The following is a 27,480-nucleotide window of genomic DNA, read 5'->3' on the forward strand; positions in this document are numbered from 1 at the left end:
CCGCATGGCCACACCACATTGCGGCCATGCAAGGATGCATGCATATCCGCCGTGAAGTCTGCAACCCCAGAGTGTCCATATAGCTCTAGATGCAATTATTCCTTTTAAAACAAACATCAGCCAACAAAGCACGGTCGAGTCGATCCGTATGCATGGCATCAATCATTCATTCCAATCAATGTAATTGCTGCCACTTGTCGCATGCGTTTAGGATCACGACCAACAAACAGCACGACACGAGTAGCGGCCGGAGGAAATGGAGGCATTGCTGCATGTATGCCACTTCCGGCAAGCTCGCGGGTTGCCTTTTCTCACCGGTTCAATCAAGACAAAATAACCTAACACGTAGTACGTTCTTTAGCCCTGTAATGCTTTGGCCCTTAATTAAACTGTCTTGCTCTACATACGGCGCATCCAGAAACCCAAAAGTAGGTGGGAAAAGTCGCATGTCAACATGTAGCCATAATTTTGCGTTTTACCACTAGACCACACATGAGTGTGTTAGGACAACGAAATATATTCTGGTCCTAACAAAATTAGGCGCTTGTGTACATAAGAAGTGTCTCTTTCCCTTATAATATTCCAAGAAAAACACTAGTTAGCTAGACATTCAAGGCTCATGGAGACAATTTTTTGTTTGCTGAATTAATTAATTGATGGTGGTGCTGCTGTCTTCCAGAAAAAGAAAGCTCAGAAGTAAGGGTATGGGCAATCATAAACAAGCCTTATTACATCCATCCCACTCTCTGTTTATTGTGGATTACGATTGTCCTCTATCTTGAAGTGTGACAATAGTCGATAACGATTTGTTTGGATTTTCATCGAGAGTAGAATTGCCACCAATTTTTTCTTCATACTTGTCGGTGGGATCCACTCGACCCAACAGGCACGGGAATGCCCAAGTCCATCCGTCTTCGCACTTTTCACATGACCCGGCCGCGTCCGAGTCTTCCATTTGGTGGGGTTGTCTCTGCGGTTTCCACTCGGCGGAACCGACTGGAGCCTAATCGTTGCAAGCATCAAGAAAGGCATTATCAGGATGCTATAAAGCTGGCATTACTAACCCATGATTCCACAAATCGGCAGAAAGTAAAGGCTTATAATCACGAGCCGTTACTAGAAGTTGGCCGACTCGACAGATGTACTAACTAGCCTTGTCGGTACTATACAAGGAAAGGCTAGGAGACCCTTAGACAGACGAAAACACATACTCACACTCCTGAAATCAGATCATACGAGCAATCCCATCCTCAGCGGGAGTAGGCCGTTACCTCCTGGACAGAGGGCCCGAACCTGGGTAAACTTGTTCGTGTATGAATCAAACCCTCGATCCTCCTCGTGCACCTATCCCCTCATTTCTCTCTGGTCATGGTATATGTCGTGAGATCACCACATTTGTCGCCCGCCATGGGGTCGGTGCATGCTGGAGTTGTGGTCCAGGCGAATTTGTCGCCCGCGCCATGGGGTCGGTGCATGCCGGAGTTGTGTTCCGGACGAGATCATCTAAACTGATTACTGACCTCGTTAATTCGTTGTGGTATGAGCCTATCCGTCAAAAAAAAATTGTGATCATTTAACCCTCAGCCAATCACATCTTGAGCATGTTATTCCCATATCTGCTTTATATAAGCAAAAAAAGTTGCACCTAATTATTTCCAAAACAAATTCTGAAAAACAAAAGGTGAGCATACGTGTACGGAGTAGTTTATATGGTGGAGTATTCATGCACATCTATTTTTGGTTCAAACATATGACAATTAACTTGTTTTTTCAACCAGCAGTGCCCAACTCTAGAAAGAACAAGTGGATTCTCCACGCGTTGCCGCGGAAATATGAGAGTCCCTGATAGCTGCATAGATATAAGTTCGAAACAATATGATATTGGTGTATGTACACATATACAACACTCGAGAAAGTATGCATTTTAAAAAAGATTCATTAAGATAGACAAAATAATAGAGATTCTTACCAGTCTCATTAATTACTACCGGAGGTTTGCTAGTCAAGACGACAGTTCTTGCTGGCTTATTTTCTTAGGAAGCTAGTTTGGTTGTTTATATCATCTTCATCGGCTTGTTTTATTTGGTTGTATATACGAAGATATATACAATAGTCTAAAAGGGTCCCTTTTTATTTTTTGAGTGAAGTCTAAAAGAAAATCAACATCTTTCAAAAGTAGCGGCGGCCCGACAAAACACTTTAGCAAAAGCCCAACCTAATCAAAGCTCGCTACTAACCCACAGTCAATATGGTCCACAAGAACGCATTAGGGAACCTCCTGACCCCGAGCTCATCCTCTACTCCTCTCGATCCTCTCCCCATCGGGCATCTCCCTCACGTAGCGCCGCCGCTCGCCGGCTCGCCGCGCAGCTGCTGTAGTGAGACTGGTCCTTTGCTGCCGCCGGTCCCAAGCTCGTCCTCTCGTGCGCACCAGCAAGATTGCGTACCTTCGCAGATGATGCTCGGCGGCGGGGACGGTGATCGGCGGCGGTCGGGGCGGAGCGCGTGGGTGGCGGGGACGGCGCTCGGCGGCGGTCGGGGCTGAGCCCGGGGGAGGCAGGGACGGCGCTCGGCGGCGGCCAGGGACACAGTGGTCGGGGCGGAGCCCGTGGGTGGCGGGGACGCGGCGGTCCGGACTGAACCCGGGGGCTGCTGGGACGGCACCGACGCGGAGCCCGTGGGCAGGGGGATGGAACTCGGCGGTTGTAGCGCGCAGCGGCGGCAGGTGCATTGAGCGGCAGCGCTGGCGCCGGCGGCTAGCAGCCTAGCACATCGTGTAAGATTGAGCGGCCAGGAGGCTGATTAGAAGCAGCCAGGCTGACATGTGAGAGATTAGAAAATGGGACGCTGATGTGAACAGGCTGCATGTTGAGCTTGCTAAATTAAGTACACTTAGTTGAATTCTATAAAATTAAGTACACTTAGTTGGATTCAATTTTATAGAGTTTATAAATTAGATTTTGGATCGAAGTGAGTAGTATATTGTATCAGCAGAAGACTAATTACCGTACTATCTGACTTTCTCTTGTCGAACATGACGGCAGAGAAAATGTTCGGCTTGCACGGCTGCTGCTTTTTTTTTTCTCGAGAGGACGCACGGCTGCTGCTGTGAGTTGAAGAAAGCACGGCCTGGTTGGAGCGGCAAGCTAGCAGTACGTTTTACAGCCGAGCCCAGCTAGCTGCAGCCTTAATTTTGTTCTCCCTTGTCACCGTCAGCCCACGTCTCGATCGTCGACAAATCTCAATTCGCTCACAAAAAACACGTTTCCGGCTTTGGCACTGGGCCCCATCTCGCCTGTGACCCAGCTGTGCTCCCTGCGCCGGCCGAACCGGATCGATCAGGTGAGCCAATTGTTCACGGAAAAGACAAATTAAACAAATCCAAACAAAGCTGCCAGAAGAACTCCAGCCTTGCTCTCTGATCTCTATTCCTCCTCTTTGTACTCGATCGGCACTTCTATATATATGCACACCCCCTCTCGGGCAAATGGTATGCGAAGAATCAAAGGAGCTGCAAAGGCACGCGCTTAATTAGCTCAGCTTAACTGTCTCTGGCCCAGAGCACTACGATCGACGTACGTGTACCTTCCCTTCACTACTCTCCGCCCCTGTGCGCTGTTAACCCGTGCCTTGTATTTCTGTGTTCTTGTGAGTCACGTACGTGCCAATGGTACTCAATAAAGCTAGCGCCACGAGCGATCAAGAAGGATGATCGGTGCTAGCTAGCTATCCCGTGCCCATGCCGGCCGGCCGGCCTCTCGATCGCCATCGATCGATGCCATGCACGACACCACGAGTGGTGATGTACTCGTCATCAGTAGCATTCCCATGATCGACTGCTCGTGCCATGTCTCTCCGGCCGTTTAATTCTTCTCCTCGTGTTTTTTTTTTCTCTTGAAGATTCCTCTGTAGTTCTCCGTCGTGTGTTTTCTACTTGCCGTCCGTGCACGTGTATAAAGCGTGTCCCTTGCTCGTCTAGCCAAGCTAACGACTTTTTAGTTACTCTTTCACTGTTCCATAGGCAGGCAGTACGGTACGGCAGCAAGCAAGATGGCGGACTGCATGCAGGAGTGGCCGGAGCCCGTGGTCCGCGTTCAGGCGGTCGCCGAGAGCGGCCTGGCCGCCATCCCGTGCCGCTACGTCAAGCCGCCCCGCGACCGTCCATCGGCCACGCCCACTCCCTCGGACAACGACGACGACGACATCGCCATTCCAGTCATCGACCTCGGCGCGCTGCTCGCCGCCGACGAAGAAGGCCGCGTCACCATGAGCAAGGCCGTGGCGGCGGCTTGCCGGGAGTGGGGGTTCTTCCAGGTGGTGAACCACGGGGTGCGGCCGGAGCTGATGCGGGCGGCGCGGGAGGCGTGGCGGGGCTTCTTCCGCCTGCCGATCCCGGCGAAGCAGCAGTACGCCAACCTGCCGCGGACGTACGAGGGGTACGGCAGCCGGGTCGGCGTCCAGAAGGGAGGGCCGCTCGACTGGGGGGACTACTACTTCCTCCACCTCGCGCCGGACGCCGCCAAGAGCCCGGACAAGTACTGGCCGACCAATCCCGGCATCTGCAAGTATGTGTGATTTAACTAATCGATCACCGCCGCCCTTTTGATTTTTCCAGATTCTAGCTTCCTCATGCGAACGTAGCTTACGCGCGTAGTGTACTCTCCATCGGCGCCTAAAAGTTTTACAACGTTAATTAGTCCAAGAAAATTGATGTATACTTTTGTCAACCGTCGTACTTCCAACATCTAAGGTGCCAAAGGAAGATCACTAGATCCGTCACGAAATATATATTTTTATAGTAAATTCGTTTAACACCGTGTGTTGATTTTTTTTATAAGTTTGATATAATTAACTTTTAGAAATTTGTTAATTAATGGTTTATTTGGAAGTGGCGATTTTTCTTTCTTATTTCTAGGTCAATGATCATGGGTGTTAGATGTTGTATCCAACGAAAATGGAGTCATCCCATATTTTAAAACTTGTGCACAAACTTAGTCGACTTAAAAATAACGGCTTTGTTATTAATAAGTCGCTTTTTTTTAGTTAGAGATCAACCAGCATGTTAGACATCGGATCTTAATCCAACGAGAGCAAGTGAGAGATGAGAGAATGGAGATAACTCTCATATTTTAATCCAACGGCTCTGAAACGGCGACTGATATTTAAGGCTCATTCTTTAAAAAACAGGCACACCTTAAAAATAATTATACTATATGAGGTGGCTTAAAAATGAATCTGATTATTTATGCTTTTAGCGAGAGATTATAGTATTAGCTATAGTTTGGAATGATATACCGTCAAACTTATCCTAAACTTTTGAAAAAACATATCTAAATATGGCCTTATATTACGTGCATACACGAAAGGAGGGAATTAATACTTTTTAAAACTATATACATAACCGAGTTTGGTCAGCTTTTACCCAGAACAGTGCACTGATTGCCATGAAGACATGTTTATGAAATTTCTAGAATTGTTCTCCGACGGGTCAGCTTTCATTTTCCTTGTTCGACATCTCTTTTGCCACGTTACCCACCCCCCCACATCTTGTTCAATTCATTTTCTTGCTCAATTTGTCATTTTGTACTACCAATCTCATTTTTCCTCTCATCGAAACTCCCCATACAATTCTGGTAGTCCCATTGCGACATGCATGCCTTAATTAATTGTGGCACATGCACCAACCATGCTTGTCTGGTCCGAAGCCTACAAAAATAGAGTGCACATACAAAAGGAGGCAGTACTAATTCGATCATTTCGCGCCGCACCTTTCTCTTAACGTATGAAATCCAACACGTGCATGCAACGAAAAGTAGGTGGGAGGTGCTTTCATGCAATAAGCGTACGTCATGACTGCAAGAGAGTGATGACTACTATTCCAAAGCCAGCAAAGCATTGCAGCACACACATACTGTCGTTCGACACCAAAAACGATATTTTTTCACACGTGCATCCACACTGTTACTTAACGACGACGTCTGTGCAAGTAACATGCAGCATAATTAATGATATTTTGTCTACAAGAAAACAGAAGAACAGATAGAGAGATAGCTTACGTATTTGTGTGTTTTGTAGGGAGGTGTCGGAGGAGTACGGGAGGGAGGTGATCGGGCTGTGCGAGAGGCTGATGAAGGTGATGTCGGCGAGCCTGGGGCTGGATGAGACGCGGTTCCAGGAGGCGTTCGGCGGGTCGGATTGCGGCGCGTGCCTGCGTGCGAACTACTACCCGCGGTGCCCGCAGCCGGACCTGACGCTGGGCCTCTCGGCGCACTCCGACCCGGGCGTGCTCACCGTCCTCCTCGCCGACGAGCATGTCCGCGGGCTGCAGGTCCGGCGCCGCGGGGGCGTCGATGGAGACTGGGTCACCGTGCAGCCCGTCCCTGACGCTTTCATCGTCAACGTTGGCGACCAGATCCAGGTACGTGTATACGCGCCACGATGTGTATTATCGTAATACTACGTACTCTGTACCGTGCATGTGCCGTATATCGATACGGTCATGCATACGACTGTTACGAATACCTAACTGGCGATACGTATTGTTCTAGCTTGTCATGCACGGATGCACCAGCTGGTATATAATTCTGCTGGCCGGTCGCCTGATTCCCTTGTTAATTAGAGACAGAATTGATGGAGTAGATGTAATATACAGGGAGAATATAGTACATGCATGCCTATCTGGATAGCTGACTCATGATTTGTTAGTAAGATCGAGACGACCGGACAGATCTGTTTGCTACGGTCAGCAAATAATTAAGAAGCTATTCTGGGAGTTGACTGAGACTGCATGCTGTGACGACTTTCGCGCAGCCCCTCGCGCGCGATATGCACGAGAGCACACGTGCATGGGCGGTGGATCCTGGCCGCAAAATGCGTGGATTAGTTGCTATCGATCACTCCCATTATACGTACGTAGGAAAAAAAATACTATACGTCTCTGGTTTGAAGCTGCATGCGCGCTCTATACTCCTACAGAGTACATCGATCGTACGTATAACCGGCTCGGACATGCATGCATGCATGTTCCGGCGAATCAGAATCACACCACGAGCCACGGCCAAGCGCGCACATGCACGGACAATAAATTCATCTGGGCATCAATATATTCCATGTGCATATGCATGCATGCATGAAGCATGAACCTTAGCTCCGATCCGGCCGGCCGTCGCATCATCATCAATCGATCTATCTATATATACTAGCGGCAGTGGAGTTATTTTGATGCGTACAGTGGAGTAATCACTTTAATATGTGCATGCAGATAATGAGCAACTCCGTGTACAAGAGCGTGGAGCACCGGGTGATCGTGAACGCCATGGAGGAGCGGATCTCCCTCGCGCTCTTCTACAACCCGAGAGGCGACCTCCCGATAGCGCCGGCGTCGGAGCTGGTCACGCGTGGCCGGCCGTCGCTCTACCCTCGGCCGATGACCTTCGACGAGTACAGGGTCTACATAAGGAAGAACGGGCCCAAGGGCAAGGCGCAGCTCGAGGGTCTCAAGGCCGCCCAAGCCGTCCCAGCTGAAAACGAGTTGAATTAACCGCGTAATACGCATGTATATGTCTCTCCATCCAGTTAATGCATTCTAATTCGGATCATTGGAGGTAGATTCCAGCTGCCTCACCAGCAGCGTGTATGTATAATCTCATGGGAATAACTCATGCATGCATGTACTTACGTACGTACGTACGTACGTACAATTAATGACTATGGTACGAGGCCTGCTTATTTTGTGCTATAATGGCTAATTAAACTGCATGCCCAGTCTGACCCGTACGGGGATCGCATCAAAGGGACGATGCATAGAGTACTTACACCTTTGATCAGAATTACTTGTCACAGCAAGTAACTCTGGCCGGAGGAAAGGGAGTACTAAAAAATGTTCGGAAACCACATGCATGTGTTTGGTTCGAAATTTACTGGGTTTATCTGGAATAATCTTACTCCGTATTACTTCAGATATCACCGAATATATACCGCGTGCATGCATGCAAGGGCACACGCACGTAATACTTCAGCTTCACGTTAATCACCGATTGTTAACTGGAATGTTAATCACGTAATACTTCAGCTTCACGTAGTACCGAATGTACTACGTATTACTTCAGATATCACCGAATGTTAACTGGAAGCACCATGTGTACACGTCACGTGGGAACTCCGGTCACGCGCACATCACGTCTGTCCAGGAACAGGTGACGCAGCGGCATTTGGAACATGGCCGGCCGGCTGTCCGTTTATTCCAACTCAACTGCTGCGAGATGCATGTTTATCCTAACTTTCTAGATATTACCTTAGCTATACACGTAGGCTGCAATCAATTAGCAACCTGTCAGTTCTGGTCGGTTCTCCAATTCTCCATGCATGCATGCACGATGGAGTATATGGCAGGAGCTGTACAGGTGTCGGGACAAGTTGTGCCAAGCTAGCTGATGAGACATTTGCTGCTAAGCTAGAATTCCGACTAAAGTTGCCCACGTGCAAGTTGGAAAAGTCCAAAAAAGAAGGGTCTCACTGGGCAGGCACACGTGGAATTAAACAAGCTAGGGTGACGAGAGACCACGGAGAAGAAGAAAGCAGCTAAAGTTAGGCATGCAGCAAATTCTGGCCACGACAACACACAATGAAACGACCCAAAAAGGGTACCCACTTTACTTGGTCTCTGACTACACTGAGATGCGCATAGTATATAGCTAGCTAGCCCCAACCGGCCGGCCGACAAGTCAAAATCAGCACGTGGTTTAATTTCGACTAGATCGTTCACCACTCACCACTCGGATATGTGCAATCTGCTGCATGGCTTCAGATATATCCAGTACAATTAGTACTGTCCTTCCTTTCAATTGTTTTTTGGAAAGAGCATCGAAATATTCCTTCTAGTTTGTCAGTTCAACGGGCCATGGCTGCGCTGTCATGAGTTGATAAGGGCATCTTTGATTTCCAAAAGTTTAAGAATGTAGGAATAGGAAAACACATAAATAGAATAAAATTCATGTGCAAAACAACATATTTAAGAACACAAGAACTTTTGTATACTTTGATGTTTCATTTGCAGAAATAGAACACACATACGAATCCTAATAAATAGAGTTGTCAAACTAAAACGAAACCAAAAGCGAAAGTGAAGTTGCAATATTATTATTCTGTCAACAGTTCCATTGTCTCCTTTTTCGTGCAAAAAAAATGAAAGGAGGTCCAAGTAGATTGTGAAATCCTATGTTTTATCTTTGAAACAATGATGATTTTTTTAGTGAATTCCACTTCGTATCATGTCTTTAAATTTTGTGACAGTACTACCTCATTTAAATTTCATACCACATCTTACCCTAACTTCTTTACACCATGCATGTCAAAGTTTACCTCATTTACAATTTCGTTCGGTTCTAACTGGTTGGTAGTGACTAGGAAGCCACTCATAATTCATAAAAGGTTAATGTGCAGAGTGTTTTCTCCCTACTTGGTACACTTGATCCGCTTCCCCACCAGCCCCAACTTACTAACACTAGTACAAAACAGGATAACTATCAGTGGCGGTGGCAAAAGGACACGCCACTGATGGACCGACGATGGTCCATGTCTCGTCACACGGGTCAGCCATTAGTGGCGGTCGGCCAGGAAACCGCCACTGGTATCAGTGGCGGTGGTTATTAGTGGCGGTTTTCCATTTTGAACCGACACAGATAGGTGGTTTATCAGTGGCGTGTTTCAAACCTGAAAACGTCACTGATGGTCAGGGAATCTATCTCTGTCGGGCCGTAGGTCTCCCTATCAGTGGCGTGTATTTCACCCGCCATTGATAGCTCACCTATCAGTGGCTAGAAGTCTATGGCGTGCGGCCCGCACGCCACTGATAGGCAATTTCGCACGACACTGATAGCCTGTTTTGTACTAGTGTAAATTGTGCCATAATAATTTCCATTTCTCGAAGGCCGAGGAAGCGTTGCTTCCTAATGTTATGTTGACGGCAAGAGGAATATGACATGAAAACCACTACAATAGTGAGATTTAGTGAGCTAGTGCAGGTGGGGGAACCGAGTCTAGTATACTGGGTACGGGGAATTCACTCAAGAAAATGTCCTGTGTTTCCCCTTTAAACGATTGTTTTGAATTAAAAAGGATGAATGTCGCCACTCAAAAGAAATATTTACATTCCTACGAGTTTCTTATGAATTAAAGGGGTCTAAGATTTTTATGACATGAATATGGTGCGCACATCAATCAGGAGAAAAGGGAGTTCAAATGCCCATCCAAAACATGAAGCCGCATTATGCGTGTGGCCCTTGATATAGTTTCCGCTGAACCTTGAGGATACTCCCTCCGTTCCTAAATACACTAAAACAACGGCAAGTATTTAGAAACGAGGAGAGTACGTACGAACAATACACTTTCATGCACCAACAAACATGTTACGAATCGATGATTTTCTATCAGAAAGTCTGCAGTAGATATTTATATGTCATAAAAGTACTTGGAAAGTTTTCAAAGCCTGTACTAGTATTAATCGAGAGCTGACGCCACAGGTCAGCGGCTGTACTTGAATTTACTCTGAACTCTGAAGGCAGAATAAAGCAATAAAGTAACACGTTGGCACGTAGCAACATCAGAAACTCTTTTGCCGAATTATTCCTGTGTTTGATCATTATCTTGCAAAAACGTTTGATTAGAAATAAGTTTCCTGATAGTTGCTGATCAGATCAGTTGATCTATTCAGAATCATGATCGTCGATCCGAACATGCGTACTTTCAGATACGAATCAAGATAAAATATTTTTTAGAATAAGTTTGTTTATAGCAAGCACCACGATGTTATTTTTTTAGACGACACATTATAAAACTTGAGTGAGTTATAATCATTTGACTAAGCCAGGCCGAAATCGTCACCGAGGACGCAAGCACGCGACGGCCCAAGTGCACGGCACCACGACCATATGTCCATATCGACCCCTCCTAGTTAAGCTTAAGCACACGTGGGGTACAGCATGATATAGCTAGCTTAATTTATCCATGGTCAACGACTGGATCAAAGGTATGAGTTGTACCGTATCGTGTGTGGACTTTGATTATAACTTCATGGTGATCTGAAAATATCACTACGGTTTTTGTATTGATCGGTTTTGTTAATTGGTGGCACTGGCAGCTAGCTGGATCATTTTTCAACGGGACTGTCATGTGACAACATGATCATTGAGCTAGTTAAACCAAGCTTCTTGATTCTTGAAGAAAGCACAGGTTTGTCAATGGCATGGATGGAGGGAGATACTATTCCAGGTTTGAATCATTAATGATTTGTAATTGATCGGTTTACTTGTTTTTTTAGAATAATTGGTTTTTTTTTGAGATATTGGAAGACGTGACCTGCTTGGGAGTACTGGGGAGGAATTTGAACCGTCAGAGGACCAGGTAGGGATGGATGGGTTCCACTTTCCGGTCACTCCGACAAGATTGCTCTGCAGTTCTTTTTAGGGGATTGCTCTGCAGTCTGCACCACTTTCTGGACCTGGACCCAATAAGCCCAACATCTTAACTAGGCCCAAAAACGTGTCCTTCTCTACATTTATGCTAGGTAAAAAAAAAACAGTTTTGCTACTCTATCCGACACATATTGATTGTCTCAAATTTGCTCAAAAATGAATGTATCTATATTTAAAAATCGTCTAAATACATGTAATATTTCGACAAGTAATTTCGACCGGAGGGAGTATACAAAATCGGCCAGCTTAATCGCGAGTGCGTTCCGTGAGAGGATGCATGAAAGTTTCCCTGGGTTTTTGGCATTTTTTTCTAGAGCTAAGAACTCAAAATATAATATCTTTTGAATGGAGCTTCCAAATAGCATTTTTTATATAGTTGACTTTCTGTCGGCGTGAGCGTCAAAACAAGATCGTTCTGATACGTTTCATTGGAATTTTTGGCCCCTTTTTCCTATCTAACATCTCACAATGGCCATGGACATCTATCCAGGATTCCAGGGTCGTGTCTCATAGTCGCAGGGGCGGATCCAGAGTATGCTGAGTGGGGTCCTAGCCCCCAGTCAATTCTTGAGTCTACATTAAAAAATGCGATATTTCACCTCTAATGCCCCCACTCAGTCTATGAAGAGGCCCCCATTTTTCCTGATATTATGTAGTTTTTTTTATAATTAGTCAAATTTTAAGATAGCTAACCACGATTTGCCGCGTGGTTGATATTATGTAGTTTTGGTTTAGCTTTCTTAAGTGTGCCCCGGTCATCTTCTGTCCTGGGTCCGCCCCGCATAGTCGTTCGTCTTTTTGCATAATTATCTTGCCTAATGTCGTGAGATGTCCCACTTATCGTCTTACATATCTCATATCCTTGTGTTTTTGTTCAGAGCAGTGTCTCGTTGATCATGTTTATAAAAAAATCTACCAACATGTATAACTCCAAATTAGTTTTACTAAATCCTTATGCTATATTACAGATTCTACGGAGGTATGGCTCAATCTATTCTACAGAGTAATACTTATCCTACAGATTTGATCAATTTTTTTTTTTACTCAGGACAAAGCTAGAACAACTTGTATTTAGAAACAAAGATAGAGGTAGTAGTAGATACTCCGTAGAATAGATTGAGCTCATGATCTGTATTTTTTTTTCAAAAAGGAGGATAACCCCTGACTTCTGCATCGGTTGATATACACAACCATATATTATTAAAACCAGACAATTCCAGGTGCTGACATCGAACAAAATCGACCCATATAGAAAAAATGAAAACAAATTGTGTACGGGAAAGAATAACATACACCGAAGAAGTTGGGCCTGGATGGGACCAGGCTGCATTCTGTGCCCACATTGTCCTCAAGCCCAAAGAAATCACAGGAGACGAAGACAATCCAACTTCATCTGGCTTTACCTTACCGATTTGTTTTTACAGCACTTTACCCTACGCGATTTGTTTCAAACGAAAGCCAAAATAAAGTAAAAAAGCCAAAACGCATGAACATCAGTGTCACGGGGGAGATCTGCATCGACGTCAAAATAAAGCCCCAAGAAATGGAGCAAAAGGCAGAGGTTCCGGTGTAACTTACGGGCATCTCATCTATGTCCCCCCTTTCCCCCCTCTCCCTTTTGTCCTCTCAAAGTAAACCGCAGGTAAAGCGACCAAGCCGTGCAAGTAAAACGGAAATGAGGACATGCACTGCACATCACGCCTACTCCTGACCTGAGCACAAGGGCGCTGAGCACCACTGAATGAACGCCAGGTTCGCAGCGTCGCGGAGGCGGTATTGTGAACTGTCGTGGAGTCATGAGTTCCCCAATTCTGCAAGAATCTAACATCGTGGTAGCCGTTTTGGAGAATATGAACTACCCGATCGAATCGAAGAGTCGGACAGTACGCTGTAGATTCTGGGATGAGATCCCTTCTGGGATTGCCCAATACGAACCAAGAACCATTGAAGATTGGACCGATCTACCGACGTAGCCCAAAAAGTGATCGCCGGGCTCGGGACCGGCCTAGGTAGAATTGCTTCGCATTTTTATGTATCATCAAACCGTACTTGCATCACAAAAGCCGAGTACTAAAACGCTAATAATCGCGCGACGGATTTGGTCGCAATCCTTTGGTTGTGTCTTCTTTTTAGGACGAAGCTAATTCGTCCTCTTTTCCTCACTTTTCTACCATATCTACCGGTACTGGTGTACGGAGTACTACCTGCAATTATGAGTCGAATTGGCTACGAAATCACCTAGAACAATCAATGGTAATTATAGAAGTACTTCTCATCGATCATCATCAACCTAGCGACCAGATTAAGTTGAGTTGGTTGAGTTCTACTAGTGACGTGCTTATTTTTTGGGGAGAGACTAGCGCTGTGGTAGTACAATTATTATTCTTGTAAACGAATAATTTGGTCCTTAATTTGAGAAGATGTAGCTACCAGTCCACTAGAGACGATAAATCTAGCGAACTAACAGTACTTAATTATATATAAACATCGCAGAAAAAATAGTTTTTAAAAAGAGAAGAACTTTTCTCGTGTCAAAAAAGGAGAGGGAAGAACTTTTCCATAACCACCGTGACTGACTCACTGACCACTAATTATATCTCTTTCGGATGTCCTGTCTGTGGAAGGTTGTTGGCGTGCCTAACGCCCCCGAGATGGCGAATTAGAATGATCTGCACGAACTAAAAATCTTTTGTTCGGTAGCCTGTTGTTAGTATAGGAGTCCTAGTGTTTACTGATAAAGTTTTACAGTAGACGTGTTTATTCGGCTGACATCCCTAGATCAGACGTAAACCGCGGGGCTAGAATGTAGCATCGTCGTCCTTGTACACGAGTCCTACAACTAATCCTCGCTTTACCATCCAGCAAATGGTCCGTTGTGTGCTTGCATTGCCAAAGACGTCGACAGGTTGATAAAGTACTACTAGCACGGTGTCAAGACAAACCACAGCAATATGAATGCTAGATTTCTAGAAGATCCGGGGCTTGCATAAGTGATGATGCCCTTGATAATTAATAAGCCCGCACAAAACTCTGCTTTAAGTCCGGCTACGCTAGGTTTAGAGCGCAAAGTAAGTGTACTATAATCGTTTTGCAGGCGATATCTCCATACAGACACAGCACAGTCCAAGCCTCGTGTAATAAGCTGTAGGCCAGCAGGAGCCAAAATGCAGACAAGAAGGCAAACAGTTTGCATGCTCTGCCACAAACCACAATGGCCGCCGTGTCAGTATTTAAAACTCCTATCAATACCACCCTGAGCCGTCGTCCCCCCCACCGTGCAGGATGCGCCCTGGTACTTGTGCCCGGTATACGTAATGTCCATTACCATGCAAGGCGACGCCGCAAACAGCGAAGCAAAGAGACAGGGGCATCATCTTCGTCCCCACGGCCTGTCCGGGGCCAAGGCCAGGTGGCCGCAACAATACTCACAGTACGTGCTGGTGCTCCTGGGGCACTACGTACTGGGGCGCGCAGTGTCCCTCTCCGTGTCCTTGGTGGTTCTGGCCGGCGCAGAGGGATCCCCCACGCCCAGAAAATGAATCTCAGGAAAAAGGTACCGAAGCCCAGGCTCCGGACGCTTCACTGGGGCAGCGGCGAGTGTGGTGTGATTTAAAGGGCGGCGGGGCCGGTAAATAATGTCGCCTGCGCGGCCGAGTGCGGTGAGGTGGAGCTGGAAGAGAACGGTGGGAGTGGCGTGGACTCTCTCCCCGCGTCGACCAAACCCGACCACGGACCACCAACCCTGAGCGCGCGATTGCCGATGCCAGCGGCACCGCAGCGGAAAGGACGCCGAGACGCGCGCGCGGATGGCCGTGCCCTGACGGCCCCTCCACGTCGGCTGCCCCACCGGGAACCAGATCCGCCTACCCGAGAGGCAGGAAGACCAACGCGGACTCGCCGAGCCTTTCCACCCTGACCGGAAAAGACAAAAAAGGGTGGGTGCACATTCGAAAAATGTTATCAGCGAGATTTGCACGCCAACTAAGTATGTACAATATTTTTTTTGACCAACTAAGTATGTACAAGTTCGCTTAACTAACAGGCGAAGAACATTACGATGTTGCCCTGCCTTGATGCTGCTGGAGGCACCGACAATGAACAAGAAGATGTATCCATGGTGGGCGTGCGATGCGATGGAGATTGGGACTGGGAGGAGAGGGGTGGAAGTGGAAGAGAAGAAAGCGCTGGTGAATGCTTAGCGGCGAAAGTGGACGCAAGAGGTGGCACAGACAAAGGCCATTGAATTCAGGACAAGGAATTGGATGGTATGGGCCATTTGTGGCTTGAGGATGGTGCAGCCGAACAAGATACCTTGCCTTAAAATACAACATTACACATATGACAAAATAATATCCAATATTCTCACCGGAGATTTTTGTTCGATACTCATTATTCTCCTGTCTTCTCTTCACTGATCTTCGTAAAGGTCAAAAGCGAACAATGAAGCTGCTCTGATGTTTTTTTCTTCTTCTTAAAAATATACTCCGTGTAATATCGTGTCACCAGAGGGGCTGGAACACAATTATTAAGGCAACCTTCGTGATCCTATGCGGCCTCCTACTGTTGTCTGTCTCTCTTTGTTCTGACTTCTTCCCCTGCTTCTCCGGTCCTCGCTTCGTCATCGCCTCTCTCGCACTGACCCGACCCGACTCGCTTCGCTTCCAAGTTCCAATGGCGACGCAACTGCTTACCTCACGGCGCCTGCCACGCGCTTGAGCACAAAACCGTCCGTTGCCGCCCGTCGCCACACACCCCCGCCGCACATGGCGGCGCCGGGCTTGGATGAGGTCATGGCGTTCCTCACCGAGCACGGTTTCGCGAGCACCGCATCCGCGCTCCGAGATGACGTGCTGGACCGCAGTGCCGACGGGGAATCCGATTCCACCGCCACATTAGGCCCCCAGCTCCCGCCTCTCCGGTTGCCGGCCTCCGCCTCCGGCGGCGCCGGCGGCGGCGTCGCGCTGGAGGCGCCTGCAAGCCCTGGTTCCAGCTCCAACTCGGCGTCCTCCTCCGCCTTCGTCAGCATGAGCTCCTCGCCCTCAGGTACTAACCGCACAAGCCTTTTTTACAGTTTGTGTTAAACCCTCTTCTTCTCTGTTTCCGAGGGCGGCGGTTGTGCCCAGCGAAATCTCGATCTGTGCGCCGATATATCGGTGGCGGCTTTGAGCCCAATTTCGAAGCTGCTGAATCAGAGCGATTGTGTCCTTGCGTGGGCAATTTTCATAAAAGTTGATACTAAGGGACTGGTTAAACCCCTCTCTTCATTCGGTTCATATATCCAATAATTCATTAATTCCTGTGACTAAATTCTCCCTGTCTGGTCGAATCATCTGTGCTCCAAATTTGAGAATGTTGTGCATTCCAAAAGAATTTGTGGTAATTTGTCTCAATTTTGACCCAGAATTTGATGGCGTAGGGCTGCTGAATCCATATGGAGTGTGGTCGCCGCCGCACTCGCAGTCGGACGGGTCATCATCTGAGATGGAGTTCGGCACAGCGCGCCAGTACGACACCACCGACCTCTTCTTCCAAGAAGGTTGGCTCTACGATGACCATCTCTTCCATAGCAAACCGGACGATGACGGCAGAGATAAAGAGGAGGACAAGTTTGTTCATGGCGGTTCAGGACGGACAGAAATGTTAGTGCTTAACGCTGATGATGACCGCCGTCATGAACATGCTGGCAATAACAGCTGTGAGGGGTGCGCCGAAGTGTACACCTGCTCATCGCCGCTCTGCGGTTGCTGTGGTGGGGAGCTCAAGAATGAGGAGGGGCTCCAAGTGGTCAGTAATTCTAGCTCCGTTGTGTACGGGAGGTACAAGGTCATGGATGACCAGACTGAGATACTGGACGAGTGTGGCCTGGATCTGTTTCAGCTGAAGCAGAGTGTGGATTCGGTGCTCGAATGCGATTTGCCAAGAGATCCTGGGCAAGGAGATGAGCATCTGGAGCTGAATGTTGTGGAGAAGGAGCTTCAAATGCTCAGTTCATTTGATAGTTATGGCGATGATGATATTGTTGCAAGTAAGTTCTTCAGAACTCGGAAGCCTTGCACTTCTTTACTAGCACTCCATTTTTCGGGAATTTTATCGTACTAGTATAATGTAAAATTTCTTCATTTCGACCACTTCGGGTAATGCAGATAATGTGAAGTTATTTACTGGATTTAATGCACTGGGAAAAAAATAGATTACAATATTTAGAAATGTGTAATTGTGAAGAACTGAATCTCTGCTGCCATCTTGCAAATATAAACGGAATAAAAAATTCTATAGTAGTCAGTGCCAACCATTTCAGTAACATTTTCATATTTTCAACATTGCTACTATTGTATAATTATTATTAGGGGAAATTGGCCACAGGACACCGTTATTTTCAGCCATTTGCCGCAACACACTGCTGGATTACGCCTTTGTCCAGTACCATTACAATTTCATGGTCATTTGCTACAACACACCGCCTGGCTTAAAATGGAAAGTTTGACTTTCTCCACAAGAAATTACCGTTCAATCTGGAATATATGCCTAGACTAATTGATTTTCTGAATGTTTATGGTTTGATTTGAGGCTAAATGGTGACCAATTTTGTAATCAAATAATGCCCAAAATTGACCTACTTATTGCATTTTTGGCCAAATTTTGTTCAAAACCGTCATCCTGTCAAGGAAAAAACGTCATGCGAAGGAAAAAAATCAATCGTGTGTTGTGGCAAATGACCACGGAATTGTAATGGCATTCCAATGGTGTGTTTCGGCAAAGTCCGGAAAATAACGGTGTCCTATGGCCAATTTCCCCTTATTATTAAGCTTACACATGAATTGTCTCTTAGCAATTTTAAATAAGGATAGCTCCTTTGCTTGCTTTCTGCCTTCCTGGTATTTTCAATCCTAATATTTACTGTCTGTCGTAGATCCAGGATTCATACCTCATGTCACAGACAATATAAAGTTGCATGATAGCACTGAAAACAATCTGGAAAGCAGCAGTGACAAAGAATATCTGAAAGAAAGTTATAGCTTACATCCTTTCCCGGAGAGTGGTGATCCAGATGATCCCTATGAGTTTGGAGATATTGGGCCACTGAATACTGGTGTAAAAAGTTCCACTGCTCTCATAGCTGAGAAAGAAGACATGGAGTCAAATATTGATCTCGCCCTCTCTAATTTCCAGCGTGAATACGAGGTATTTGAATTGAGAATTGTCCACCGCAAGAACAGGTTCACATCAAATCTTCTAGTTCTTTTTTATCGTTGCTAAACAATTCAATACATATGCTCATATAGTAGGAACCCATTGTAGGACTGGCTTTGAAGAAAACAAAGATTTCCCCATTGTCTTGAATTCAGTTATAGCAGGAAGATATTATGTCACTGAATATCTTGGCTCGGCTGCATTCAGCAAGGTTGTGCAAGCACACGATCTTCAGACGGGGATAGACGTTTGCCTTAAAATTATTAAAAATGATAAGGATTTCTTTGATCAGAGTTTGGATGAGATAAAGTTATTAAAGTTTGTGAACAAATATGATCCATCAGATGAGCATCATGTACTGCGCCTCTATGACTACTTCTATCATCAGGTATATCACAGAGGTAGTACCTTTTGGTTGTTTGGAATCAAAGAAGTTGTCTAAAAGGATGTACTAGTTTTTTATAAAAAAACGGAAAGAAAGGATGTACTAATTGGTCTCCAGTAATATGACAAAGGGTGTAGCAACGGCGTACTAGTATATTATTTTGATTCCTGTACTTCAATTGCTTGCCGGCGTTTGTTTAATTGTAGGGTCTGCTAAAGTTTCTTGATTTCTCTGCTGTCAAAAACAAACTTTCTTGATTTCTCAGTCTGCCTTGCATAATGCTGACGACAAACAAATCTTGACAGGAACATCTTTTCATTGTCACTGAATTATTGCGAGCAAATCTGTATGAGTTTCAGAAATATAACCAGGAGTTTGGTGGTGAGGTGTACTTTACACTTCCTAGGATACAGGTACGTTGAACTGACATTTCCTAGTATGTAGCTGTCACATGCTCTGAAAATCTCGTAGAACAAGAAAATGTGCCCGTACATAAAATTTTACATGCCACTCTGTACTATGCACCTTACATAATCATTGTACCTTTGTGTTTAAATTTAAAATATATTTTTTATTAAGTGGACCCTCACTGTCCAATTTCTTAAAGTGATATATTTGCTTATAATTTATTAGCAGCTCAAGTACACTTAGAATTTACTCACGAAGGTTATGAAGTGCTGTTGAAACAAACTCATTCTTTCAGGTAATTGCTCGGCAATGTTTAGAAGCTCTGGTATACTTGCATCATTTAAGGATCGTTCATTGTGATCTAAAGCCGGAGAATATCCTTATAAAGAGCTACCGCAGGTGTGAAATTAAGGTAATTGATCTTGGAAGTAGCTGCTTCTTGACAGACAACTTATGCCTGTATGTCCAATCACGATCTTATCGAGCTCCTGAGGTCATTCTGGGCCTGCCATATGATCAGAGGATTGACATTTGGTCTCTTGGTTGCATCCTTGCTGAACTATGCACTGGTGAAGTAAGTAAATTTTTTGTTGACCCTACAATTTTAATTTTGTATATATTTGTTAAGGTTATACTGTTCTATGATCATATAAATACATTGATCTTATGGAGATTACAACGTACATACGTACCTTTCAAAAAATAAATATTATGGCCATGTATAGCTCCAAAATAGAGCTTGAGTTTCTATACTTAAGTAAATTAGATCTAGAATTTTATTGGGACAATGTGCCAAATTATAGCTCCCAACCAGAAATAGGCGGGTATCTCTCAATCTCTGTGTGTTGGGGGCACGTGGATTGTTTAGACCTCGAATCATGTGAGACACAGTACGCAATGGTATGCTTCTAGTTGTTTTAGTATTAAAAGGAAAAACATCTGACAATCACTGACTTGCACATAACAGGTACTGTTTCCTAATGAACCATTGCCCATGATGCTTGCCCGAATGATTGGGATAATTGGTCCAATTGACATGGAAATGCTAGCATTGGGACAGGAGGCACATAAGTATTTCACTGACGATTACGACCTTTTCACCAAGAATGAGGTACAATTCATTTCCTGTTTGCTGCTTTAAAAAATAGAGTAAAATAGTAGTTCATGAACTCGGCAAAAATGAACACTTTAGTCCATGAACTCGGAAAACGCACATTTAAACCCCTAAACTGGAACTACTGTGTCATTTTAGTCCAAAAACAGTCCGGTGAGGTTTAAACACGCCATGTGGGCGCCATGTCGGCTTCGGCCAGGACCGTAGGCGGCTACTAGATTTTCTTAGGATTTGTTTTTGTTACTGGGGGAGGAGCGCACGTAGTCATGCCCCGGGGATGTAGGCTTCGGCCGAACCTCGTTAACAAATATCGTGCCTCGGTGTCATCCTTGATCGTGCATTCGCCGGATTTCGTAACAAGCGGTGTCAGAGCGAGGTGGAGGGATGCAGGAGATCTTGTGAGAGGTGCGAGGATCATGCTCGACGGGCGCCGCGGAACGTCCAATGCGGTGCAAGGTGGAGCATGACGGCGATCGGAATTCCGATCGGTGGAGTCGGACACTTCAGGTAGGTGGCCTGAACCATTCGATGGGCTGCAGTTGGCAAGGATCGACCAGGCGTGGTGATCGGGCCGACACAGTGGCCGGGAAGACGTCGCGGATCGGACGACGGCTTCGGCTCGCGATCAGACCGGCGACCAGACGCAGGGGTGACCGGATAGATCGGGGCGGGATGCATCGCGGTATAGCGGTGGATCGGGTGTAGCACAGGGCGGCATGGTGGCACGGTGGATGAGTTGTGTCGACGATGCAGGTGGCCAGGGTGCAACACATGTTTTGTGCATAGAATTTGCACAAGGGTGCGATTGTTACAAGTGTCGGCGGCAGCGTGTTCATGCGACAAGTGACATACACCGGAATTAACTCATCGGGAGAGGCTGCAGCGGTTGGATTGGAAGTCCGAGTCAAAGAGTCCAAGGCATGTTCGTGTCAGGCGATAAAACGGACAGCAGGCAAGCGTGGCGCAATGGCATGTAGAGAGGAGCATTACTAGTCGGTGTGCAACCAGAAAAGAAGGATTCGTGCACGTATGTGCCATGGGCCATGGCTAGTTGGGCACGGTTTCCAACGGAAAAAGGAAAAGGATTGCATGCAGGCTGAAGGCTCACGTGGGAGTTCTGCTCGGATTCAAAACAGATCAAAGAAAGAAAAAAGAGCAGCTTTAGGCAGGCGGTGAAGGGCAGGCACTAGCTTACAAGGCTGTTTCTAGCAGCAGGGGGGCAAAGGTCGGATTCAGGCGGCATGGGGCGCGTGTGTAGGCGCCGGGGAGTCCGACGGTTCCTGGTTTCCGCGTGCAGATACCGAATAGGCTTTAGTGGGCAGGCCGTGTAGGACACGAATCAAGAAGTAAGGGACAGGATCACTCAGTAAAGCTAATTCACGGCTGATAAACGCAGCTTTCAGCGAGGACAAGGCAAGGGTACAGACCACGGAGAGCTAGCGGCAGCGTGGCTTCAGGTGATGAGAGACGGTGCGCGTATAAGGCTAGGAGTAGCCTGGAGCGTGTCTCGAGGATCGTGTATCTACAAGACGTCAAGCAATACACTTGGTGTTGAGATGACACGACGCAAGGTGGAGCACGGTTGCAGTCGGACAAGTTCGGCTGGGGTCAGACGACAGTCTGGCGGATCGACGGGGATGTCGGTCGGAACAGAAGACGGTGAAGATCGGTGACAACGACGTAGGAGCGTGAGGGCTGATGGTGTCCGAATTCTGTGGCGTGGCAACACGTGGCGCATGCCTGAGGGATGCGTGGAACTCGACATCGGTCGGGTATGACTGATGGATCTGCAGTGGGGCCTAAGGTGGTGTCGGTATGCTACCCGGTAGATCTCGGCCAAGATTGCGGATGCTCGACGCGGTAATAGTGGCGAGGTGTGCGGTAAGCACGAGACACGGCAACAGACCAAGGCATATGCGGTCAGACAATGGCTTGACATGTGTGCAGGGGTGCTGACGCAGTGTTGGCGGGTACCAGGTTCAAGTTGGTGACTGGGTCTATTAGGACGGTCTGAAGTGATGGACAAGAGTCGGCCATGGGGAATCTGAGAAAGTGTTTTTTTTTAATGTCTGGATTGTCAAAGGCTTAGAGAGCACATAGCCGTATATTCTGTGATGTTCGATGCACATGGCAAAGTGCAGGTGACGGGATGCAGAAGGAGGCGGAGTGCTATAGCCGTGGGACATGTAGAAGACTATCCGAAAAGGATGAGACAACTGTGAATTTGACTCAAGATGACTCAAGGGCGATGGCGAAATTCCTTCAAGTTTCATGAGGACAGTCAACGGTAGCGAGGATGATGAGTTCAGGTAACTCTTATATGTGGTAGCTAACATGTGAGTTGTTCAAATTTTAACATAGATCAAGGAAGAGGGAACCAAGGTGACGATACATCGGTGTTGTCGAATATGGTGACTTTATGATCGGTGTGTGATGGCGTTGAACGTATGCTCCGGGAAGTTAGGAACACAAGGCAGGAGTTTGGAGAACTTATTTTTGTCGGGAGGATTGACTGTTAATGAATAAAAGGAAAGGACTACGGTTGCAGGTGGAGTTATGTGATGTCAACGAAGTAGCAGTGGAGCTCATGATTGATGTTTTCAAGTCCAAGGTACTCGGAGGTTCGTGCATGACGGTTTCAAGGTGGTGAAGGACATATTCGCCAAGGTGGAGTTGTTGAGATATGTGTCGAATATGTGTACGAGTAGGACTACAGTTGGACTTGGAATTAGCGGAGGGTTAGGTGCTGGAGTCGAACACGTGTAACCCGGGTCTAATATATAAAGGCACCGCGGGTAGCCCGAAGAGATCATGACAACATAATAGCAATAGGCTCGTAGGGGGAGCCGGCGGCTTTGTGCCGGCGCCCAGGGTGCCCGGTATTGCGGTATTATGGGGGAGGAACGCCCGTAGTCATGCCCCGGGGATGTAGGCTTCGGCCGAACCTCGTTAACAAATATCGTGTCTCGGTGTCACCTTTAATCGTGCATTTGCCGAATTTCGTACAATTTTTGTAAAATCATCATGCCCGAGCCACCCGCGAGGGGCAAGGCGGCCGAGCCCAGACAAGGATCCTGGGGGCCTGAGGACCACGTCGTTGCCGCCGCCGCCTCGCCTAAGGTTGCTACCAAGTCCACAACGCTCAATTTTGACAAGAGGACGCCGGTGAAGAGGTCGCCGATGCCGACGTGGCGACCACGTGGCGTGTTTAAGCCTCGGGACTAAAGTGACACAGTAGTCCCAATTTAAGGGTTTAAGTGTGCGTTTTTTGAGTTTGTGGACTAAACTGTTCATTTTTACCGAGTTCATGGACTAGTGGTGTATTTTACTCTTAAAAATATCTGCAACAGAACCATATGCTACACGATTATTCCTTGACCACTTAAATTTGATCCCATGAATAGCTTCGGAGATTATTTGGTTGAAAGAACTAGCTTTATGTATATCGATTTGTTATGTATATAGGTTGATATGCTCAAAAGGTATAACTGACGACCTTTTGTCTGTCCAAAATAACTGGTCTTTAGTATACTTGAATTCACCATGTCCATCTCTCCCCTTGCTGATTATAGCACAGTAAACACTAAACACTTCGATTGGTTTCCTTATTTGTATCCAGGAGACAGATCAATTAGAGTATTTGATCCCAGAGAAGTCCTCTTTACGGCGTCATTTGCAATGCCATGATGCGGAGTTTGTTGACTTCCTATCTTATTTGCTGCAAATAAACCCCAGGAAGAGACCAACAGCCAGTGAAGCATTAAAGCATCACTGGCTTTCATCCGAGTACTAATGTGGAGCCAAGGAGTGATTTCTTCTGTTTCAAGGGTAATTTTTTCACGTATACGATTGGATTTTCGGCAGCTTCTTGTTTTGGAGCCTTTTTACAACTTGTAAAAAAAAAGGTGTTTTCCTAGAGTTCTCGTGACATGAAACATACTGTTTCTTTTGGTTGTAGAGGGATTTGCCTTTTTGGTTGCAGGGTAGCTAAACTAGCCTGTGGCACGGCTTCTTGTTTCTTGTCTTTTAGGGCAATTCTTGAGTGGAAGCCCTGCTCTGCGAACTGAGATTCATGAGCGTATGTAAATAGGAGAAAATTCCCCTTGTGTATCTGTACAGAAACTTAAACTTGTAATCCATCTGTTTCGTCAGTGATAACAATCAAATAACTGTCAAGTGTTTTTTTATCAGTGTTGGCTCACATTATCCCATTTGTGCCAAGTTACACAACAGCAAATAGAAGTTGCAACTAGATACCTCCATATGGTCTTTCTAAATTTTCTAATTTTTTTTGGAAAAATTCATAAATATATTTCATGTAAAATACTACTACTGCCTCCGTCTCAAAATAAGTGATGGGAATTTGTATAGATTCTTATACAAATCCACGTCACTTATTTTGTGATGCATACAAATCCACGTCACTTATTTTTCACTTTTCTTTCATAGATTATAAAATTTTCAAGTTTTAAAATAAAATTCAGCTAAACCTGTATCCCTTTTTTATTTATTTTATTTCAAAACTATTCGTATGAAAATCCGCGTGCAACAAGTCTTAGCTGTTCGGATCATGTTCCGCCACTTCGCTCTGATGATGACGAGTGGCGAGCCTCCTTCCCTGCCGAATCGCCAATAGTCTCGCCAGCGCCAAAAATCTTCTATCCATTGCCTTGCTGCCGCGGCACTCCCGCCGCCGACCAATGCCGCCGACCGCCGCGACTCTTCCTCCCCCCACCTCCCACAGCCGCGTCCCCGCCGCAAAGTCCATCTGGCTAAACCCCAATCTGCCCAGTTCCCACCCGCTCCACCGCCACAAATCCGCCGAGCTCCAGCGCCAGCAGAAGCAGCAGCAAGACCACGCCCCCGACATCCCGGCCCTCGTAGAGGCGCTCTCCGCCGCGCGAGGCGCCCCCGACCTCGCCTCCGCGCTCTCCTCGCACCGCCCCGTCTCCCCGCGCCTCCTCTGCACGCTCCTCTCCCGCCTCCCCGACCCACGGCGCGGCGTCGCCCTGCTCGACCTCCTCGGGCCCGACCTCCCCGCCTCGGCGCTCCTCGTCCCCTACAACCTCCTCCTCCGGGCTGCCTCCCGCGCCGGGCAGCTCCGCCTCGCCTCGGGCCTCCTCCTAGAGATGCGGCACAGGGGCGTCGCCGCGGACGCCTTCTCCTACTCCACGCTCCTCGCCGCGCTCACCCGCGCGGGCCACCTCGACCACGCGCTCACCTTCCTGCCCCTCATGGAGGCCGACGCCGTGTCCCCGGACCTCGTGCTCTTCTCCAACCTCATCCACCTCGCCCTCCGCGGCGGCGACGCGCCCAGGGCGCTCGCGCTCTTCTCCCGCCTCCGGGCCGCCGGGATAAGGCCCGACCTCAAGGCCTACAACGCCGCCATCGCCGCCTACTGCAAGTCCGACCTGCTCCGCGACGCCAAGCGGCTGCTGCTCCACGACATCCCCGCCGACGGCGTCGCCCCCGACGCCGAGTCCTACTCCCCCATCCTCGCCGCGCTGGCGCGCCGGGGCCGGCACCTCGCGGCCGTCTCGCTCTTCTCGCACATGCGCGCCGTGGCGCGCGTCAAGCCAGACCTGTCCGTCTTCAACATCGTGCTCAACGCGTACGGTCAGCTCGACCTCGCCCGCGAGGCCGACCGCCTGTTCTGGTCCATGCGCCGTACCGGGGTGCCCCCGAGCGTGGTGACCTACAACACCATGCTCCGCGTGTACGGCGACGCCGGGCTGTTCGGGGAGGCGGTTCACCTGTTTGGACTCATGTGTAGTAGCGCTTCTGATGGCAATGGTAGCAGCGTCAAGCCGAACGTGGTGACCTACAACACCATTATTTCCATCCACGGCAAGTCGCTGGAGGACGAGAAGGCCGGGAGCTTGGTGCGGGACATGCAGGCCAATGGCATCCAGCCCAACGCCGTCACTTACTCCACCATCTTGTCCATATGGGTGAAGGCCGGGAAGCTCGACCGTGCCGCCAAGCTCTTCGAGAAGCTGCTGGAGTCTGGTACGGAGATCGACCCAGTGCTGTACCAGACGATGGTCGTCGCGTACGAGCGCGCGGGGCTCGTTTCGCAGGCCAAGCGCTTGCTGCGTGAGCTCAAAGACCCAGCAGAGGGCATTCCCACGGAGACGGCCATCAGCATCTTGGCCAACGCCGGCAGGGTGGAGGAGGCCGCTTGGCTGTTCCGTCGTGCGGTAAACACTGGCGAAGTGAGGGACCCATCGGTGCACCGAGCAATGATGGACTTGTTCGCCAAGAACAGGAGGCACCGGAGTGTGGTGGAGGTGTTCGACGAAATGAGGAAGCTGGGGCATTTGCCGGACTCGGAGACGATTGCCACCGCGATGAACGCTTACGGCAAGTTGAAGGAGTTCGACAAGGCCGCGATGCTGTACCGGGCATCGAGGGAGGAAGGCTGTGTGTTCTCAGACAGGGTACACTTCCAGATGCTCAGCTTGCTCGGTGCTCAGAAGGACTTCGAGGCACTGGAGTCACTGGTTAGCGAGCTTAGCCATGACCCAAGCATCGACAAGAGGGAGCTTTATCTCGTGGCAGCTGGCGTCTATGAGAGGGCATACAAGTTTGATGAGGCGGCCCAGATAATCAGCCAGATACGAAGTTCCAACGATTTTCAGGTCCAGAAATTCAGATAAGCAGAGTCTCTGACAATTTTTGTTTTGAGGAAGTCCAGGTTGCTCACAAACACATGGTTATGACTTGTAAGTGCTCATCTTGTGTCAGTAGAAATCTTTTCTGAGTTACTTAATGTTCGAATATGTTATCACTAAGCGTGTCTTACAAGGCTTAGGCCTATGTAATTATCAGATTGTTAGATTAATATATACAAGACTTTGATGAAATGCTGGTATAGTTCCATGATACACACATGATTTTGATGAAAGGCC

General features: G+C 47.5%; 3 protein-coding genes across 6 annotated transcripts; all 3 read left to right on the forward strand.

Moving 5' to 3' along the window:
- The first annotated feature begins 3,419 nt into the window (after positions 1 to 3,419).
- On the forward strand, positions 3,420 to 7,758 carry LOC100845284 (probable 2-oxoglutarate-dependent dioxygenase At5g05600). 3 transcript variants are annotated; one of them, XM_010234212.3, is made up of 4 exons: positions 3,420 to 3,575; positions 4,022 to 4,565; positions 6,076 to 6,418; positions 7,262 to 7,758. In XM_010234212.3, exons 2-4 carry the CDS (start codon positions 4,051 to 4,053, stop codon positions 7,538 to 7,540), a joined length of 1,137 nt encoding a protein of 378 aa, XP_010232514.1. In that variant the 5' UTR covers positions 3,420 to 3,575; positions 4,022 to 4,050; the 3' UTR covers positions 7,541 to 7,758. The 3 variants fall into 3 exon arrangements, with proteins under 3 accessions (XP_010232514.1, XP_014753828.1, XP_003567249.1); XM_014898342.2 differs by having other exon boundaries at positions 3,480 to 3,575; positions 4,000 to 4,565; XM_003567201.4 differs by having other exon boundaries at positions 3,483 to 3,575; positions 4,026 to 4,565.
- Positions 7,759 to 16,019: 8,261 nt separating this feature from the next.
- Positions 16,020 to 24,759, forward strand: LOC100827656 (probable serine/threonine-protein kinase yakA). 2 transcript variants are annotated; one of them, XM_010234213.3, is made up of 8 exons: positions 16,020 to 16,514; positions 16,873 to 17,496; positions 18,382 to 18,688; positions 18,771 to 19,050; positions 19,353 to 19,460; positions 19,751 to 20,029; positions 20,423 to 20,566; positions 24,189 to 24,759. In XM_010234213.3, exons 1-8 carry the CDS (start codon positions 16,235 to 16,237, stop codon positions 24,360 to 24,362), a joined length of 2,196 nt encoding a protein of 731 aa, XP_010232515.1. In that variant the 5' UTR covers positions 16,020 to 16,234; the 3' UTR covers positions 24,363 to 24,759. The 2 variants fall into 2 exon arrangements, with proteins under 2 accessions (XP_010232515.1, XP_003564538.1); XM_003564490.4 differs by having other exon boundaries at positions 16,888 to 17,496.
- A 385-nt stretch (positions 24,760 to 25,144) lies between these two features.
- On the forward strand, positions 25,145 to 27,435 carry LOC100828176 (pentatricopeptide repeat-containing protein At5g39980, chloroplastic). The gene has a single exon (XM_003564492.4). It carries the CDS (start codon positions 25,270 to 25,272, stop codon positions 27,226 to 27,228), a length of 1,959 nt encoding a protein of 652 aa, XP_003564540.1. The 5' UTR covers positions 25,145 to 25,269; the 3' UTR covers positions 27,229 to 27,435.
- Positions 27,436 to 27,480: the final 45 nt, after the last annotated feature.

This window comes from Brachypodium distachyon, chromosome 2, assembly GCF_000005505.3.
Source record: "Brachypodium distachyon strain Bd21 chromosome 2, Brachypodium_distachyon_v3.0, whole genome shotgun sequence".
In the NCBI taxonomy this organism is placed as follows: Eukaryota; Viridiplantae; Streptophyta; class Magnoliopsida; order Poales; family Poaceae; genus Brachypodium; species Brachypodium distachyon.